The 20,141-nt window shown below is 36.4% G+C and overlaps 1 protein-coding gene across 5 annotated transcripts in view; it reads left to right on the forward strand.

Moving 5' to 3' along the window:
- The window catches only part of WDR19 (WD repeat domain 19), a 111,104-nt gene that overhangs the window by 28,340 nt on the left and 62,623 nt on the right, over positions 1-20,141 (forward strand). For all 5 annotated transcript variants that reach the window (XR_010338776.1, XM_012474942.2, XM_064366431.1 and 2 more), the window contains 7 exons: positions 5,608-5,678; positions 6,545-6,717; positions 6,802-6,916; positions 7,827-7,933; positions 8,715-8,837; positions 16,313-16,462; positions 19,986-20,133. Coding sequence is in view for 4 of the 5 variants with exons in the window: in XM_012474942.2 (XP_012330365.1) it covers positions 5,608-5,678; positions 6,545-6,717; positions 6,802-6,916; positions 7,827-7,933; positions 8,715-8,837; positions 16,313-16,462; positions 19,986-20,133 (887 nt within the window). In the remaining variant the exon portion in view is untranslated. The remainder of the gene's footprint in view (positions 1-5,607; positions 5,679-6,544; positions 6,718-6,801; positions 6,917-7,826; positions 7,934-8,714; positions 8,838-16,312; positions 16,463-19,985; positions 20,134-20,141) is intronic.

A 20,141-nucleotide genomic window follows, 5' to 3' on the forward strand; every position in this document is an offset into this window, starting at 1 on the left:
AATCACATCAATTGACAGAGAAAAAGCATTGCACAAAGTCCAGCACACCTTCATGATAAAAACTCGAGGAGAGAGATCCAAGATGGCTGATCACTAGCAGCTCGGGCTTGTAGTTCCCAGTGAAAGCGCAGAGAACGAGAGGACGCCACACTTTCAGACGAATATTTGTTGCTCACAGACCAGGAGATTCCCAGCAGAGGAGCCCCACATGTCGCCAGGGCGACTCTTGTGCCCGGCGCGGCAGTTTTGCTGGTGCCTTAGGGCGCCAGTTTTTGGTGCAGAGTCCGGAGATTCCCAGGCAGAAAAGCACCATCCATCTTAACACCGCTGTTTTGGCCGGCGCAGTGGATTGCTCAGATTTCGGTGCTGGGAATCAACAAGTTGGACGTCTGCTCAGAGAACTAGTTAGAAAGTTGGTAATTACAAAGACAACAGACGGATAAATATATAATGAAGGGAAGAAATCAGCGTAAAAAGGCAGAGAATACTCAAAATCAGAATGCCTCTCCCTCTACAGGGGATCGCAATTCCTCATCAGTAACGGAACAAGGCTTAATAGATGATGAGTGTGTTCCAATAACAGAAGCAGGTTTCAAAACGTGGGTGATAAGAAACTTCTGTGAATTAAAAGAGCTTGTTCTAACCCAATGCAAAGAAACTAAGAACCTTGAAAAAAGGTTTGACGAAATGTTAACGAGAATGGACAATTTAGAGAGGAATATAAGTGAATTGATGGAGCTGAAAAACACAATACGAGAACTTCGCGAAGCATGCACAAGTTTAAACAGTCGAATTGATCAAGCAGAAGAAAGGATATCAGAAGTCGAGAACCAGCTCAGTGAAATGAACCGAGAAGACAAGATTGGAGAAAAAAGGATGAGGAGGAATGAGCAAAGTCTCCAGGAAATATGGGGCTATGTGAAAAGACCTAATTTACGTTTGATAGGTGTACCTGAATGTGATGAAGAGAATGAATCCAAGTTGGAAAATACTCTTCAGGATATCATTCAGGAAAACTTTCCCAACCTAGCAAGGCAAGGTAATATTCAACTCCAGGTAATACAGAGAACACCACAAAGATATTCTTCAAGAAGACCAACCCCAAGGCACATAATTGCCAGTTTTATTAGGGTTGAAATGAAGGAGAAAATACTAAGGGCAGCCAGAGAGAAAGGTCAGGTTACCCATAAAGGGAAACCTATCAGACTTACAGCAGATCTCTCAGCAGAAACCCTACAAGCCAGAAAAGAGTGGGGACCAATATTTAACATCCTTAAAGAAAAGAACTTTCAACCCAGAATTTCCTATCCAGCCAAACTAAGCTTTATAATCGAAGGAAAAATTAAATCCTTTGTGAACAAACAAGTACTTAGAGAGTTCACCACCACCAGGCCTGCTTTACAAGAGCTTCTGAAAGAAGCACTATACATATAAATGAACAACCAATATCAGCCTTTCCAAAAATATATCAAAAAGAAAAGAACATTAACACAACGAAAATTTACACTAACTAATGGGCAAAACAGCCAGCTAGCATCAAATGCCAGTATTAAAGTTATATATATTCTAATCAGATAAAAAGCCAAAACCCATTGGTATGCTGCATCCAGACCCATCTCACATGCAACGATACACAAAGACTCAAAACAAAGAGAAGGAGGAAGATTTATCAACCAGAGAGTAAAAATAAACAAATAAATAAAAAGCAGCAGATGCAATTCTCGCCTCTGATAAAGTAGACTTTAAAGCAACAAAGAGCAAAAGAGGCAAAGAAGGACATTACATAATGGCAAAAGGATCAATGTAACAAGAAGAGCTAACGATTTTATAGATCAATGAGACGGAAAATTAACAAGGACATCCAGGACTTGAACTCAGACCTGGAACGGGTGGACTTGGTGAACATTTGTGGAACTCTCCACTTCAAATACATAAAACATATATTACCACCTCACACCTATTCCATGGGTGACTACATAATTGGAAGTAAATCACTCCTCAGTAATCGCATGGCATTTTATAGGTTTGGGTGAAATATTGGTTGGCTGCTCGTTTGTTATTTTCTTCCCTTATTCCTTCCTGTTTACATCAAGTATAATTATTGGTATAAAAAAGAGGTTTTCAATACCCATTACTAAACTGCATTCTAGCCTGGGCAAGAAAGCAATACTTCATTCTCTCTCTCTCTTTCTCTTCCTTTTTCCTCCTCTTCTTTATGCTTTTTCTTTCTTTCTTTCTTTCTTTCAAAAAAAAAAAAAACTCTCGGCAAGTTAGAAATAGCAGGTAATTACTACAGTTTGATAAAGAACAAATATAGACCAGGCACAGTGGCTCACACCTGTAATACCAGCATTTTGGGAGGCCAAGGCAGGAGAATCATTGAGCCCAAGAGTTCAAGACCAGCCTGGGCAACATGGCGAGACCCCATCTCTACAAGTTGCCTGTAGTCCCAGCAACTTGGGAGGCTGAGGTCAGGGGAATCGTTTGAGCTTGGGAGGTTGAGGCTGCAGTGAGCTGTGATCATGCCACTCACTCCAGCCTGGGCAATAGAGTGATATCCTGTCTCAAAAAAAAAAAAAAACAACTACAAAAACAGCTAACATTGTGCTTAATGGTGACAGACGGAATGCTTGTCCCTTAAGATTAGGAACGAGACAAGGATATCTGCTCTCATTACTCTTATTCAACCTAGCATTAGAAGTTCTAGCCACTGCAATAGGCAAGAAAAAGAAATACACAGCACTCAGAAAGGAGAAGGAAAACTATCTCTATTTGCAGATGTCATGATCATTTATGTAGAAAATCCCAAGATTTTCTATGTAAGATTCCTTGGGATTTTCTCCATAATTTTCTATAAGATTCCTTGGGATCTCAACAAAGTAAAGATGTCAGTTCCTCCAAGTTGATCTGTTGTTTAATGAAATTTATATCAAAATCCCAGCATGATTTTCTGTAGGCATAGACATGCTTTATTCTAAGATAGATAGATAGATAGTCAGCACGATCCTAAAATAGCCAACAGCAATCTTAAAAAGGAACAATAAAATGGGAGAAATCATTTTTCCCGATATAAAAACATATAGCTACAGTCATCAAGACTGTGTATCATTGGCAAAGGAAAAGACATATCAATCAACGGAACAGAATAGAGAAGACAGAAATAAACCCACACAAATATGCACAATTGGTTTTTGACAAAGGTGAAAAATAATTCAATAAAAGCAAGATACCCTTTTCAACAAATGGTACTAGAGCAATTAAGAAAAAAAAAAAGCTTCACACCTTAATAAAAAATTAAGCGGGAAAAAAAATAGAACAATTAAGCAAACACACACACACACACACACACACACACACACACACACCCCTTAATAAAACATTCACTCACGAACTTAAATATAAAATTTAAAACATAGGAGGATATCTTTTGGATCTAGGGTTAGGCAAAGAGTACTTAGATTTGAAATCAAAAGTACAATCTATAGAAGGAAAAATTGATACAGTAGATTTCATCAAAATTTAAAACTTTTGCTTTGTGAAATACTCTGTTAAAGAAGACGAAAAGATGGCCAGACACAGTGTCCCACATCTGTAATCCCAGCACTTTGGGAGGCCAAGGCAGGCACATCACCTGAGGTCAGGAGTTCGAGGCCAGCCTGGCCAACGTGGTGAAACCCTGTCTCTGAAAATAAATAAGCAAATAAATAAGATCAGAAGATAAGGTACAAAATGAGAAAATATTTGTAAAACACAAATCCAACAAAGGACTAGTATCTAGAATGTAAAGGACTCTCAAGACCCAACAGTATGTCATATGCTTAACATCTGTATATGTTATCAACCCAACCTGATACTATTGTTGTTTAAATGTCAGTTATCTATTTACATATCAATTTATCTATTTATTCAACACAAAAATAATAAATTTATCCATTAGTTACCATTAAACAAAAACCCGAAAGTAAAAAAAGCAAACAACCCTATTAGAAAATAGGCAAAAGACATGTATTTCACCAAATAATAACAAATACATGAAAAGATGTTCAACATGGTAAGCCATTAGAGAAATGCAAATTAAAACCACAATTACCTGTTACTACCCATCTGTTAGAATGGCTAAAATGAAAAATAGTGATAACACCAAATGTGGGTAAGGATGAGGAGAAACTGGATTACTCATACATTGCTGGTGAGAATGCATCATGGTACAGCTACTCTCGAAAACAGTTTGGCAGTTTCTTACAAAACTAAAAATGCAGTTACCATATGATCCAGCAGTTACACTTCTGGCCATTTATTCCAGAGAAATGAGCACCCACATTCAGATAAAATCCTGTATGTGAATGTTTATAGCAACTTTTATTTGTAATAGCCAAAAACTGGAAACAATCCAGATGTCCTTCAGTGGGTGAATGGTTCATCCATGCCATAGAACGCTACTCAGCAATAAAAAGGAACAACCTGTTGATATACCCAGCAACTTGAATTTCCAAAGGATTGCACTGAATGGAAAAAAAAAAAAAAATCTCAACAGGTTGCATACTATATGATTTCATTTATATAATGTTCTTGAAATGATAGAATTATAGAAACAGAGAACAGATTAGTGATTGCCAGAGGTTAGAGATGGAGCTGGAGTCAGAAGGAAGGAGGTGAGTGTTTATTAAAAAGCAACATAAGAGATCTTTGTGGTCATGGAACTATCTGTATCCTGGTTGTGGTTGTGAATCTCATGAATCTCATGTGAGAGAGTTACTAAACACACACACTGAGTACAAGTAAAACCAGGGACATCGGAATAAGATTTGTGGTTTGTATCAATGTCAGCATCCTAATTGTGATATTATACTATGGTTTTTCAAGATGTTACTATTGGGAGAAAGGGGGACATGGAATCTCTATATTGCCTCTTACAACCACGTGTGAATCTAAAATTATCTTAAAATTGAAAGTTCAATTCAATGAAAATAATGAGGGGAAAAAATGTAAGAGGAAAACACTAGAAGGGAAGAGAAGGGAGAAAAGGAGATTAGAAGGAAAGAAATGTTACAACTATTAGGTTCCAGCATTGTGCTACACAACTTTCATTTGCATTGACTTATTCTTATTAGGCCCACATTTTTCAGAGCTTTCAACTTGATCCTTCTGATCCAAATGTAATGCTCTTTCTATACTATAATTCACTTCCTTTTCTATGAAAACTCTGGTAAGGGGAGAAGGGGAACACATTGTAAACAGAAGCCTGTATCATCTTACAATAATTAATACTACTCAGGAGAATATTTTTATACTCAGATTTCTTCAGGACAATTTTAACCTCCTTAATTCTGAAGCTATAGATCAGAGATGAAGCCAGGTACAACCCTACCCCCACATCTCTTCACACAGCAAACAACAACAACAACAACAAAACCCAGACAAATTTAAAGATAAAATATAATGAAGTACAGAAATTCTAATATTTTCTTACCTTAAACCAGTAGATCATTCTGTACATCACATTTTGGAGACCAGTGACCTATTCCATGGTTTATAATTTTTTGTGGGCTAAAACAGTTTTATATAAAGATCATATATATTTTTTAAAAATACATTTTTGTTTTTCAGCATTAAAATCCAAGACTTGGTTGACTTAAAAGACATGTATGCTATACTCAGCCTGGATGAGGAAAATAAAGGTATTGCTTTTTCTGAAGTAGATTGACATTTTATTCCAGTTACAGAGAGTAAGGCTGTGTTTGTTATTGTGTGATTTGCATTCCTTATAGGAGGAATAAATTTTAACACTCTTCACTAGAGTTTCCTAAAATAGTCTCCTTATTTTAGTAATTATGTTGTCATTCTGCTTGACTAGAAAGATATGTCTTCTTTGATCCAGAGATTTATAGTGAATTTTATCCTAATTCTAATGTAAAGTATAAATTCTTATATACAGTCATGCCCCACATAATGATGTTTCAGTCAACAGTGGTCCACATACGTGTTCCATATTTACCTCCCTTTCTCCCTTCCTTCCTTCCTTTCTTTCTTTTGATAGAGTCTTGTTTTGTTGCTTAGGCTTACGGTATTATATCCAAACATTGTCTATGTTTAGATATATTTCATTGTGCAAATACTTACCACTGTGTTACAATTGCCTACAGTATTCAGTACAGTACATGCCATACAAGCTTATAGCCTAGGAGCAATAAGCTATACCATACAGCCTAGGTATGTAGTACTCTATTTTGTCTAGGTTTGTGTAACTACACTCTGTGATGTTCACACAACAACAGAGTCACCTAATGACAGATTTCTTAGAATATATCCCTGTTGTTAAGTGACATGTAACTGTACTTTCCCTTTGAGCCACAGTGAATGAGCTATTGCTCATATTCTTATGCCAATCCATGGCAAATTTCCTAGTCTAAATAAAAATGCTTAAACTAGTAAGGAAAATATTTGAAAATTTTTATGCCTCTGGTAGTTTAAATGAAAATATTTGTTTGCTGCCTACAACTGTATATTGTTTTTGAATAATCATTTATGTTGTCGATTATTTCAGGATTGGGTACCTTGTCCTGGACAGATGATGGCCAGTTGCTAGCACTTTCTACCCAAAGGGGGTCACTTCATGTTTTCCTGACCAAGCTTCCTATACTAGGGGATGCCTGCAGCACAAGGATTGCATATCTCACCTCCCTTCTTGAAGTCACCGTAGCCAACCCTGTTGAAGGAGTATGAAAATGGTGTTATTTTTCTTTTATTAATAAAATTAAAATAAGTTTAGCAGTTGATTTACTACGATTTTCTATATTTTAGGAGCTACCAATCACAGTTTCTGTTGATGTGGAACCCAACTTTGTAGCAGTAGGTCTTTATCATCTGGCTGTAGGCATGAATAATCGAGCTTGGTTTTATGTCCTTGGAGAGAACGGCAAGTCTAAATCTACTTGTTTATTCTTATCTAGCATATAATTTCTGTTCTTATTTGGGAAGTACTAGAAGTTTCTTTTAAGACCAAGTCTTTCACTCTTTTTTATTCACATATCTCATTCTTAGCTTAAATGGTTTTGTGAGTCTTCTAAAAATTTGCATTATTTTTAGAAAGTTTTTATTCTAAAATCCACTTTTGCAGTGAAGGCAGCATAGCATAGTGGGTAGAGTATGAGTTTCAGAGTTAGAGAGGCCCTGGATTTAATTTCCCCTTCCACCTCTGTTAGCTAAATGACTATAGACACATCCTTTACACTTGTGAGCCTTACTCATCTGGAAAATGAGGATACTTCTACTTTTAATGGATCATGAGGAAGATTAAATGAAATAAAATGTGTGATCTCACTTGGCACAGTGACATTTTTAAGCACTCCTAAACCTAGTGGGTATTTAATAAATGTTCTGTCTCCCCTTTTATTCTTTGAATGATAGCTATTAGCATGTGAGGGAAACCTTGTTTTATTTTTTCTTCCCCTGCCTCCTCCCCATCACCTTTCCCCAATTCTAGATCAGATAACCCTCAAGAATAGAACAAACCTGAAAATTAACCTGTTGTAAACAGGAAACACTATTAAGTTTCTTGCCACTTAAGGTTTAATTGTTTTGCATGTGATTTTATTTTCTATTACTTTGTTTCGTGTAAACCATATGGAATGTCTGAAGGCAAATTTCTATGACAACTAACATTAAAATGAAATTTAATCTTTAATATTCAATTTAATTGTTTAATCATTTAAGATTAAAATGAAATTTTAAGTTCAGAATATTTTTGCAAAAACACACATTTGCAAGTGTGTATGAGATAGTTTTACCAATATTTTAATGTGTTGTTTTTAAAAAAATTGCCACAGCTGTGAAAAAATTGAAAGATATGGAGTATTTGGGAACAGTAGCCAGTATTTGCCTTCATTCTGACTACGCTGCTGCACTTTCTGAAGGCAAAGTCCAATTACATTTGGTAAGTATAATTTTGACATCCTGGACACCTGCTAAGTGTAGTTATGATGAACAGCCTAATGTCTGATTATCATGAATATTGATCAGGAAGCAAGGATATACAGACTAACTAGAAAGCCAGGTATGAGTAAGGAATTAACAAAACCCTTCCCCTTCTATATGAGAAGTTCAGTTGACTTTGTAACCCTGTTCCCCAAAAACCTGATAAATATCACAATGCTACTCACAACATCATAGGTTTAGTAAATAATAATAATAATAATTACCCTGTTGGTAAATTGCAGCTAGAAGGAACTATAAGTGAACTGTAAGAACATGATGGGTTCTGCAGTGTAAAAAAAAAAAAAGAAAAAAAATGGGAATGCCATACCTTTGGGCTTCCTGGAAGATGTTGACTCATATTTGAGCATTTTGCATGTAGGGATCTTTGAAATCATGCCTGCTGAGTTGTTCAAAAGATGTTGGCACCTGTGAAGAGGGGGCTTCTAAATCAGGGCATCTCTCACATCTGTTTCATGGCTCTTTACATCTGGGAAGACAAAGAGATTAGCAGTTAGATAGCTGCAGAGCCTGCAGTCAAGACCATTCACACTGAGAGGGACATCTGTGCTACCTTGCTGGCAAGCCATGGTTCCTGTCTGATAGCTCTCTGGCGAAACTGACCTCTGGTAGTCTTGGGAGTCTGAATGTTCAGTTGAACTTGAGAAAATGACACCCCTAAATGTTGTATAACAGGTTTACTCAAATAAATCTGTGAGCCATTATTATTCTTTACGTTTTAGATAGAAAGTGAAATCTTGGATGCTCAAGAAGAACGTGAGACTCGGCTTTTCCCAGCGGTGGATGATAAGTGCCGTATCTTATGCCATGCTTTAACTAGTGATTTCCTCATCTATGGTACAGATGTATGTATTGCCTTCTTTATTAGAGAACATTGGGAATTTCTAATTTTTACTTTGCGATCTCAGTCATTTCCTTTTCCTACCAGTGTTTTTTCTATATTGAATCCAATATAGTTAATGAAGTTATCTGTGATTAATGATATACATTCATGTGTCTCTTAGCGATGGGGATACATTCTGAGAAATGTGTCGTTGGGCAATTTCGTCATTGTGTGGATGTCATAGAGTGTGCTTACAGGAACCTAGATGGTGCAGCCTACTATACACCTAGCCTGTGTGGTAGAGCCTATTGCCCCTAGGCTACAAACCGGTACAGCAGCATGTGACTATACCGAATACTATAGGCAACTTTATCACAATGGTATCTAAACACAAAAAAGGTGCAGTAAACATATGGTGTAAAAACCTTCAAAATGGCATGCCTGGGCTGGGTGCGGTGGCTCATGCCTGTAATCCTAGCACTTTGGGAGGCCAAGGTGGGTAAACCACCTGAGGTCAGGAGTTCAATACCAGCCTGACCAACATGGTGAAACGCTGTCTCTACTAAAAATACAAAAATTAGCTGGGCATGGTGGTGCGCACCTGTAATCTCAGCTACTCAGGAGCCTGAGGCAGGAGAATCAATTGAACCCGGGTGGTGGAGGCTGCAGTGAACCAAGATTGAGCCATTAAACTCCAGCGTGGGTGACAGAGTGACACTCCGTCTCAAAAAAATAAAAAATGGCATGCCTATAGGGCACTTACATGACAGGAGCTTCCAGAACTGGAAATGGCTCTGGGTGAGTGAGTGAGTGAGTGGTGAGTGAATGTGAAGGGCTATGGCATTACTGTAACTGCTATAGATTTTATCAACACTGTGCACTTAGGGGCACTAAATTTATGTAAAAATTTTTTCTTCAACAATAAATTAACCTTAGCTCACTATAACTTTTTTACTTTATAAGCTTTTGAATTTTTAAAAACTTTTTGACTCTTTTGTAGTAACACTTACCTTATAACACAAATACATGGTACAGTTACTTAAAATACTTTCTTAAATATTTTGTTATATCCTAGTTGTAAGTTTTTCTCTCTGTTTTTCACTTTTTTTTTAACTTTTAAACTTTTTATAAAAACTAAGACACAAACACACACATTAGCACAGTCCTACATAGGATCGAGATCATCAGTTTCACTGTCTCCCACCTCCGCCTCTTGTCCCACTGGAAGGTCTTCATCGGGAATAACATACATGGAGTTGTCATCTCCTATGATAACAATGCCTTCTTCTGGATACCTCCTGAAGGACCTGGCTGAAGCTGTTTTACAGTTAACCTTTTTTAATAAATAGATGTGCACTCCAAATAATAATAAAAAGTATAGTATAATAAATACATAAACAAGCCGGGTGTGGTGGCTGACTCCTGTAATACCAGCGCTTTGAGAGGCCGAGGCAGGTGGATCACCTGGGGTCTGGAGTTCGAGACCAGCCTGGCCAACATGGTGAAACCCCATCTCTATTTAAAATACAAAAAATTAGCTAGGCGTGATGGCAGGTGCCTGTAATCCCAGCTACTAGGGTGTCTGAGGCAGGAGAATCGCTTGAACCCAGGGGGCAGAGGTTGCAGTGAGCTGAGATCATGCCATTGCACGTCAGCCTGGGCAACAAGAGTGAAACTCCATCTCAAAAAATAAACGTACATACATGCATACATACATACATGCATACCTACATGCACACACCAGTAACAGTCATTTATTATCATTATCAAGTATTATGTACTATACATAATTATATGCACTATACTTTTATATAACTGGCAGCATACAAGGTTTGTTTACATCAGCATCACTCAGACTTGTGAGTAATGCCTTATGCTTTGACATTATGACATCCACGATGTCACTAGGCAATAGGAATTTTTCAGCTCCATACTAATCTTATGGGGCCACCATCACATACACAGTCCATTGCCGACCGAAACATTATGTGGTGAATGACTGTACGTATGTATATAGAACACGTAGATGGCATGATTTGTTAATATCAGTGCTTTTGTGATTTTAAGCAATTCTGTTGGCCTAGTAAAAAGCTCAGCCTTTGGAGCCTGGCAAATCCAGCCTCAAACACCAGTTCTATTACTTGCTAGCTGGTGCTTAACCCCTCCAAGCCTCATTTTCCTTATCTGGGTGCTTTAAGGATTTAATTTGGTGATGAACATAGACAATGCAGCTTCAGATCTCTAATGCCTGCATTTAGTATGCATTCAGCAAATATTAAAATTAATTGAATATTGAGAATCGGACTTCAATTTCTTGGTCCTTTGAACCATAGGTACCCTATATCTCCAAATATTACATTAGCCACATGCACATAAAACAGTTATAGCATCTTATATTTGTAAACAGTTTTCATAGATTTTTCGAAGCATATCATACATGTTACCTTGTTCAGCCTGTAAAATAATTAAGTAAAGTTGGTAGAAAAGGCATTATTTTCTACTTTAACAAAATAGTGGCTGGGCACAGTGGCTCAAACCTATAATCCCAGCATTTTGGGAACCCGGGGTAGGTGGATCGCTTGAGCTCAGGAGTTTGAGACCAGCCTGGGCAACATGACGAGACCCCATCTCTAATAAAAATACCAAAAAAAACTGGGTGTGGTGGTGCGTGCCTGTGGTCCCAGCTACACAGGAGGCTGAAGTAGGAAGATCACTTGAGCCCCAAGAGTGGAGGTTGCCAGTGAGCTGAGATCGAGCCACTGCCCTCTGCCTAAGTGACAGAGCAAGACCCCATCTAAAAACAACAAAGGAAAAGTTATTTACTATTTTAAAAGTTTCCACTTTCTCACATAAAATTATCATTATTATTTTTTAGAGACCGGGTCTCATTCTGTTGCCCAGGCTGGAGTGCAGTGGCGCGATCATAGCTCACTATAATCTCAACCTCCTGGGCTCAAGCAGTCCTCCTTACTCATCCTTCTGAGTCTCTAGGACTACAGTTGCATGCCACCTCGCCCTGCTAATTTTTAGTTTTTAAATTTATTTTTCTTTTTTCTTTTCTTTGTTTTTAGAAACAGACCCTCTTGAAACATTTTTTATATTTTCTTTTTATTTATTTTAGAAACCTGCTATTTATTTATTTATTTATTTATTTATTTATTTATTTATTTATTTATTTATTTTGGGTAAAGACTTGGTCTCTCTCTGTTGCTCAGGCTGACCTTGAACTCCTAGCCCCAAATGATTCTCCTACCTTGGCCTCCTTTTTAAAGCATGCTAGTTGCCATATGAGAGCCTTTTAAAATTTAAGTTTCACCTAAACTAGTAAGTCTTTGAGATAATATACATCAGTAGGGTAGATCTCATATATCAGGTAATTTGGTGATATGGAAAAATATGGAACAGGAAATTTGTATGACACTAACAGTTTATAGAGCCCTGATCTCACTTATTTTATTTCATTATCTATAAAATATGCAGGGAAATTTTCCGGAGGAAGATACTGAAGATGGAGAGGTTAGCATGTCTGTACCAAAGATGGAACTTAAACTAAGATTTCCTAATGAAAAATCTACTCTTTCCGCTATGCCACAGTGCTGTTGAAATAAGTGTTGTAGTCTGCCCATAAAGCAGCAACTATTCCAATTTCATTCTTAAGTGATTCGAAAAATATCATGTGTTTTGGTAGCTTTATTGAAGTATAATTGATATGCAAAAAATGCACTATTGAAGTTTACAATTTGGACAGGCGCAGTGGCTCATGCCTGTAACCCCAGCACTTTTGGAGGCCGAGGCAGACTGCTTGAGCTCAGGAGTTTGAGGCCAGCCTAGGCAACATGGTAAAATCCTGTCTGTACTAAAAATACAAAAATTAGCTGAGCATGGTGACACATGCCTGTAGTTCCAGCTACTCGGGAGGCTGAGGCAGGAGAATCGCTTGAGCCCAGGAGGCAGAGGTTGCAGTGAGCCAAGATCATGCCACTACATACAGCCTGGGTGACAGAGCAAGACTCTGTCTCCAAAAAAAACAAATAAATTAAAATTTAAAAGTGTACAATTTGATAGGTTTTGACATATGTATACACCCATGAAGCACCATCACTTCAGTTAAAATAGTGAACATGGTCGAGCGCAGTGGCTCAAGCCTGTAATCCCAGCACTTTGGGAAGCCGAGGTGGGTGGATCACTTGAGGTTAGGAGTTCAAGACCAGCCTGACCAACATGGTAAAACCCTGTCTCTGTTAAAAATACAAAAATTAGCTGGGCATGGTGGCATGTGTCTGTAATCTCAGCTACTCAGGAGGCTGAGGCAGGAGAATCACTTGAACCCAGGAGGTGGAGTTTGCAGTGAGCTGAGATCACACCATTGCACTACAGTCTGGGTGACAAGAGCAAAACTCCTTCTCAAAAAAGAAATAGTGAACATACCCCTCACCCCCAAAAGTTTTCTCATGCTCCTTTATGATTCCTTCCTCTCATCTCTCCCCACCTCATGCTTTTTCTTTCACTATAAATGTAATAAATGTTTGTATATTCTAGAGTTTTATATAAATGGAAACAAAGTATGTACTCCTTTTTGTCTTTTATTCAACATTTTTTGAGATGCATTATGCTGTTGTGTGTGTCAGTAATTCATTTCTTTTTATTGCTGAGTAGTAGTAGTCTATAGTATGCATATGTCACAATTTGCTTGTCCAAGAACTTACAGGTGAACATTTGAGTTATGTCCAGTTTGTGGTATTTACAAATAAAGCCCTTAACATTCATGTTTAAGTCTTTGTATGGACCTGTGTTTTGTTTCCTTCTGGATAAATGCCTAGAAGTGGAATGGCTGCACATATGGCATTTATATCTTTAACTTTTTGAGAAACTGGCAAACTGTTCTCTAAACTGATTGTTCCATTTTACATTCCCATCAACAGTGTATGAGTGTTCCAGTTCCTCCATATCCTCACCAAGACATGTCATGATCAGTCTTTTTCATTTTAGCCACTCTAATAGATATGTAGTGGTATCATTGTTATTTTAATTTGCATTCCTAATGAACTAACGATGTGGCATTTAACATAGGTTTATTTGCTTTCTTTGGTGAAGTGTTATCTTTGATGAAGTGTCTGTTCAAATTTTTTGACCAATTTTTGATTGAGTTGTTTTATTATTGATTTATGAGAGTTCTTTATATATATTTGGATTCAACTCCTTTATCAGATGTATGCTTTGCAAATATTTTCTTCCAGTGTAGTTTGTATTTTTATTCTTTTATCAGTGTCTTTCAAAGAGAAGATGTTCTTTAAATGTTTACAAAGTCCAGTTTATCAATTTATGTTTTCATGGATCATGCATTTGGTGTCATATTTAAGAAATCTTTGTCTAACCCAAGGTCACAAAATTTTTTTCTATGTTTTCTTCTAGAAATTTTATAGTTTTATGTTTTACATTTAGGTCCATGATACTTTGAGTTAAATTTTATTTATGCCATGAGGTATAGATCAGTTTTTGTAAATGATATCCAGTTGTTGCAGCACCATTTGTTGAAAAGATTATCCTTCTCTATCTTGGCCTGAGTAGAAGTCCAGAATGTCGTCTTTTTTAAAATTTTAATTAAACTTTCTATTTTGAGATCCTTGTAAAATTCACATCCAGTTGTAAGAAACAGTGCAGAGAGAAGTCCTAGGTACCCCTTTACCTAGTTTCCTGCAATGGTAACATTATCAAAACCAGGATATTGACATTAGTACAGTCAACATACAGAACAACTCTATTACCACAAGGATCCCTCATGTTGCTGGTTTATATTCACTTCCCTCTTTCCCTCATCCCATTCTTAACACCTGGTAACTAATAACTTGTTCTCCATTTCCATAATGTTGCCATTTCAGTAATGTTGTATAAATGGAATCGTTCAGTATGAAATGTTTTGAGATTGGCTTTTTTTCACTCACCATACTTCTCTGGAGATTCATCTAAGTTGTGTGTATCCATAGTTTGTTCCTTTTTGTTGTTGACTCATATTCCATGGTATGGATGTACCAGCTTAACATTCACCCATTGAAGGGCATATGGATTAACTGCTAAGTGGAGTTTCTTTTTGAGGTGATGAAAGGTTTTAATATTGATTGTGATGAAGTATGGCACAACTTGGTGAATACAAAAAACCATGGAGTTGTACACTTTAGAGGGTGAATTGTATGAGATATAATAAAAGATATAATAGCTTTATAAATAAAGCTATTTTAAAAATAAGAATAAAAGTACAGGCATCTTTAAAATAGGAAAAAGAATCAGTTGGACATATCTATGCCTATTTTAGGCTTCTGTTCCATTGATCTGTGTGTCTATTCTTCTAGCAGTACTACACAGTCTTGATTACTATAGCTATAAAAAGAAAGCCTTAAAATTGGGTAGACTGATTTCCCACTTTATTTTCAAAATTGTTTTAGCTCTTCTAGTTTATCAATCTGTGTAAATTTTAGAATAATTTTGTGTATATCTACAAAAAATATCTTGTTGAGATTTCTTTTATTAGAATGATATTAAATCTTTATATCAGATGGGAATAATTAACATGTTAACTTCCCATCCATGAACACAGTATACTTCTCCATTTAGTTAAATCTTTTATGCCTTTCATTAGTGTTTTGTAATTTTCAGCATACAAGTCCTGGGCATGTTTTTTTAAAATTTATACCCAAGTATCTCATATTTTGAGTAATTGTAAATGTTATTGCATTTTTAATCTTGGTATCTACATGTTCATTGCTAATATATATTCAGTTGATTCTATCAGGTGGGTTTGTTGTCTTAAAATTAATTTTCTAATTTATCTGTTGATTAATAGCAAAAAAATTGAAATAATGTATTTGAAAGTTACTCCTATAAAATAGGGGTATTTCTAGCAAGTAGGAAATTTAAAAATCAATTATGGTTTAATATCACTAAGAATGTTAGAATTAATAGGCTGTTCAATCACAGGTACATTCCCATTTAATTTAATTAATTTATTTATTTATTTTGAATCGGAGTCTCACTCTGTCGCCCAGGCTGGAGTATGATGGCGTCATCTCCACTCACTGCAACCCCTGCTACCTGGGTTCAAGCAATTCTGCCTTAGCCTCCCGAGTAGCTGGGATTACAGGCACCTGCCACCGTGCCTGGATTAATTTTTGTATTTTTAGTAGAGACTGGGTTTCACCATATTGGTCAGGCTGGTCTCTTGGCCAGGTTGGTCTCCAACTCCTGACCTCATGATCCACCTGCTTCAGTCTCCCAAAATGCTGGGATTACAGGCATGAGCCACCATGCCTGGCTTTTCCCCATTTTATTTATTTTTTTCAGTCTGTACCTTTCACATATGCTAAATATTATTCATAGATGCTTCATCAAAAACATGACATTTTTCTCTTAAAATTGGGAAGTACATTTAATTTAAATGTTGAAAGTTAGTATTTCCTTGACTAACTTTTATATTTTCATGACTGGATTTTTTTTTTTTTTAAGACTGGTGTCATTCAATATTTCTACATTGAAGACTGGCAATTTGTTAATGATTATCGACATCCTGTTAGTGTGAAAAAGATTTTTCCTGACCCTAATGGGACCGGATTAGTTTTCATTGATGAAAAAAGTGATGGATTTGTCTACTGTCCAGTAAGTCTAGAACATTTTTAAATGTTTATTTTTTGAAATGCAATATAGGAAAAAAATGTGTATTTAAAGTCTATCTCATGTAAAGTTTTCCATTAATTAGTGCCAAGGATTGTAGTTCCTTGCTGTCATCTTCATGATACCATGTTTATGATAGATTTTTCATGACTATATGGAGAGAACTTTTTCCATTATTCTGTAATTTTTCATAGTGGCCATCCCAGAAAGATTTTTAATGGGAAAAAATAGTTATTATATTTATACCACTTTCAACCTGATCATGTACTTACAGCACAATACGATGATTATCTTCCTGTACATGACTTTTCTCTCTCGATAGGCAGTAAGTTATCTGTCCTTCCTGCCCACCTCAGTTGATTTTCCTCTTTCCTTAAAGATCCTGAGCACAAAGAAAAAGTATTTCTGTATTAGATAATTAAAAATGGATGAACCCATTTTAAAAATCCATCACTCATATTTTTAAACATCCTTAATTTTTTTGAAAATAGATTTCGAAAAAAGGAGATGTGCCTTTACATTAGTTACTATAATTGGATTTTTCATTTACTTTTTATATCCAGTTAATGGTTTACTATATTCTTGGTCAAATTCACATAAACTACAGCTGCTCATGGACCCATCCTTAACACTATTTCCAGGTGCCTAGATGTCACTGTGATGTCCCCTCAATGTAAACAGCCTGCTCCTCACTGCTACACTTCCCTTGATACAAAGACTTAACTTCCTCCTCATGCCTGCCCTGTCTTCCTTTCCTTCTCTTTCTTTTCCTTTCCTTTCCTTTCCTTTCCCTTCCCCTTCCCTTCCTTTCCTTTTCTTCTCTTCTTTTTTTTTTTTTTTTTTTTTGACAGAATCTTGCTCTGTTGCCAGGCTGGAGTACAATGGCGCTATCTCAGCTCACTGCAGCCTCTGCCTCCTGGGTTCAAGCGATTTTCCTGCCTCAGTCTCCTGAGTATTGGGGACTACAGGTGCACGCCATCATGCCCAGCTAATTTTTGTATTTTTAGTAGAGACAGAGTTTCACCATTTTGGCCAGAATGGTCTTGATGTCTTGACCTCATGATCCGCCTGCCTTGGCCTCCTAAAGTGCTGGGATTACAGGCGTGAGCCACTGCACCTGGCCTCCTTCTCTTCTTTTCTTTCTTTATTTGACAAATATAACAAATTTCCACAGATGTACCTGGATTATATGTGCCAGATTCCTAATTTGCTAGTTCTTACTCAGCGCATTCCTCTCCTAATCGCAAAGCAAATGAGGAAGGATGCCATAAATGAAGATAAACCTTGAATTCCCTCTACTTAATACGGAAATTCCACCTTGTAGGTTTCCTTTCTGTAACAAGGAACTAATTAGAGCTGCCTTGAATTTCCCCCGTGTGGGTTTTCCACAGTTAGAAACTGTGGCTTAGACAGGATATACAAGAAAGTAGGAGGGTAAATCAGGTGTCTGTCAGGAGATAAAGTCAGAAATAGGGTGTGGCTGCTAGGAAAAGGGTAAGGAGTAAAATCAGCCTTAAACAAGGTGATTTCATTCATTTTTACTTTCTCCATTTACAATTCTTTTTCTCTTGATAATTTCTGTTAAAGAGCTCTCACTTTGATCGGATTTCCAGTTTTCCTGTCTATCTAAGAGGGAGACAGTTCTAATACCTACTTTGTAGGATTGTTAAATGAAAAGTAAATGGGATGATGCATGTTAGCTTTTAGTACAGTGTTAGCCGTGTAATAAGCACTCAACAAAAAGTTACCCTTTTTAAAAAAAGTTTGTTCACTAGTCCAGTGGCACTGGTGTGCTCATCTATATGAAGTGAGAATCAGTATAATATAGTGGTTAGAAGCAGAGACTCAGGAGCCAGACTGCCTGGGTTCATATTCTGGCTCGTCAGCTTACTAGCTGTGTAACTTTGGGCAGATTTCTCTGTACTTAAGTTTCTTCATCTGTAAAATGGGAATAATAATAGTACCTGTCTTTTAGAGTAGAGGGTTAGAATTAAATGAGGTAATTAATACAATATCTTGTAAGCAGCACTGTCCAATGGAAATATAATGTGAACCACATATATAATTTAAAATTTTCTATTAGCAACATTTTTAAAATGATAAACAGGCAAAATTAATTTTAATATATTTAATTTAATCCTTGAGGAATCGCCACACTGTCTTCCACAATGGTTGAACTAATTTACATTCCCACAAGCAGTGTAAAAGCATTCCTGTTTCTCCATGGCCTTTCCAGCATCTGTTGTTTCTTGACTTTTAATAATCGCCATTCTGACTGGTGTGAGATAGTATCTCAATATCATCATTTCAATGGGTAACTGAGTATAAAAAATATTAATGAGATATTTTACAGTCTTTTTCTCATGTGAACTCTCTGAGATCCAGTGTGTAGTTTACACTTAAATATATCTCAATTTGGACTTGGGACATTTCAATGCTTAATAGGTACATCTGGCTACAAGTAGATATTATAATAGCAACTACTGTATTAAATAACACAGCTTTGTAGTATTAATTATGATTTGCAGGAATTTTATATTTCATTCTTATTTTTATAGGAAGATAGAGTAGGAGGAGGCAGATATTTTTCAGTTCCCCATTCAGGATATGTATCAGCCTATCTGCCTGAGTTCACAGGAATTATATGGACTGATTTTTATAAATAGCTTATTTAGTATAATATTACAGTCAGCCCTCCCTATCTGTGGGTTCCTCATTTATGGATTCAACCAACTGTGAATCAAAAATATTCAGGGAAAAAATTGATGAATTTGTCTATGCTAAACCTGTGCAGAAAATTTTTCTTGTCTATATTCCCAATACAGTATGACAATTATTTACATAGCATTTACATTATATTAGGTATTAGAAGTAATCTAGAGATGATTTAAAGTATAAGAGAGGGTATACATAGGTTATACACAAATATTATACCATTTTATGTCAGGGATTTGGGCAGCTATGGGTTTTGTTATCTGCAGGAGATCCTGGAACCAATCTCATGGATGTTGAGGGGTGATTATATATTTATGTTTGTTGACATGCATTTTAGAGAAGTCTTTTGAAATAAAGCATCCCTAGTGTAATTTACTTTAATCATGTGAATTAATGTTTCTTAATACCCAGTATTATCGAATACTCACTGTTATTGAAAAACGTCTAAACACAAGTGACAAGTGTGTTCATAGTTTAAATTTCTGTCATCTTGAGCATCTTTAATTTTTTTTCCTTAACCTGAATCTTTGTGTCTAGACTGGTGGGTTCTCCTACAAATTTGCCAGATTTTGGATCAAACCTTGTATTTGCCAAATAACTATCATTTTTTTCAAGCCAGATCTAGGATAGGAATGGAAAAAGAAACTTTCCTTCCAGTTGTTGTTAGAGTGATGTTAGGTTGAATATGACTTGCTAGGTTAAGCCAGCTAAGGCTACAAACAGGCTTCTACCATGGCAAATGATAATCATTTAAGCACAGACTTGGGGCAAATCTGTAAATCTTATTTTGTAGGTTAATGATGCTACCTATGAGATTCCAGATTTTTCACCAACCATTAAAAGTGTTCTTTGGGAAAACTGGTCAATGGATAAAGGTGTATTTATTGCTTATGATGATGATAAGGTGTACACGTATGTCTTTCACAAGGACACTATACAAGGTACTAAA

The sequence above is a fragment of the Aotus nancymaae genome, unplaced genomic scaffold, assembly GCF_030222135.1.
Source record: "Aotus nancymaae isolate 86718 unplaced genomic scaffold, 86718_ANA_hifiasm-v0.15.2.pri h1tg000006l, whole genome shotgun sequence".
Taxonomy (NCBI): Eukaryota; Metazoa; Chordata; class Mammalia; order Primates; family Aotidae; genus Aotus; species Aotus nancymaae.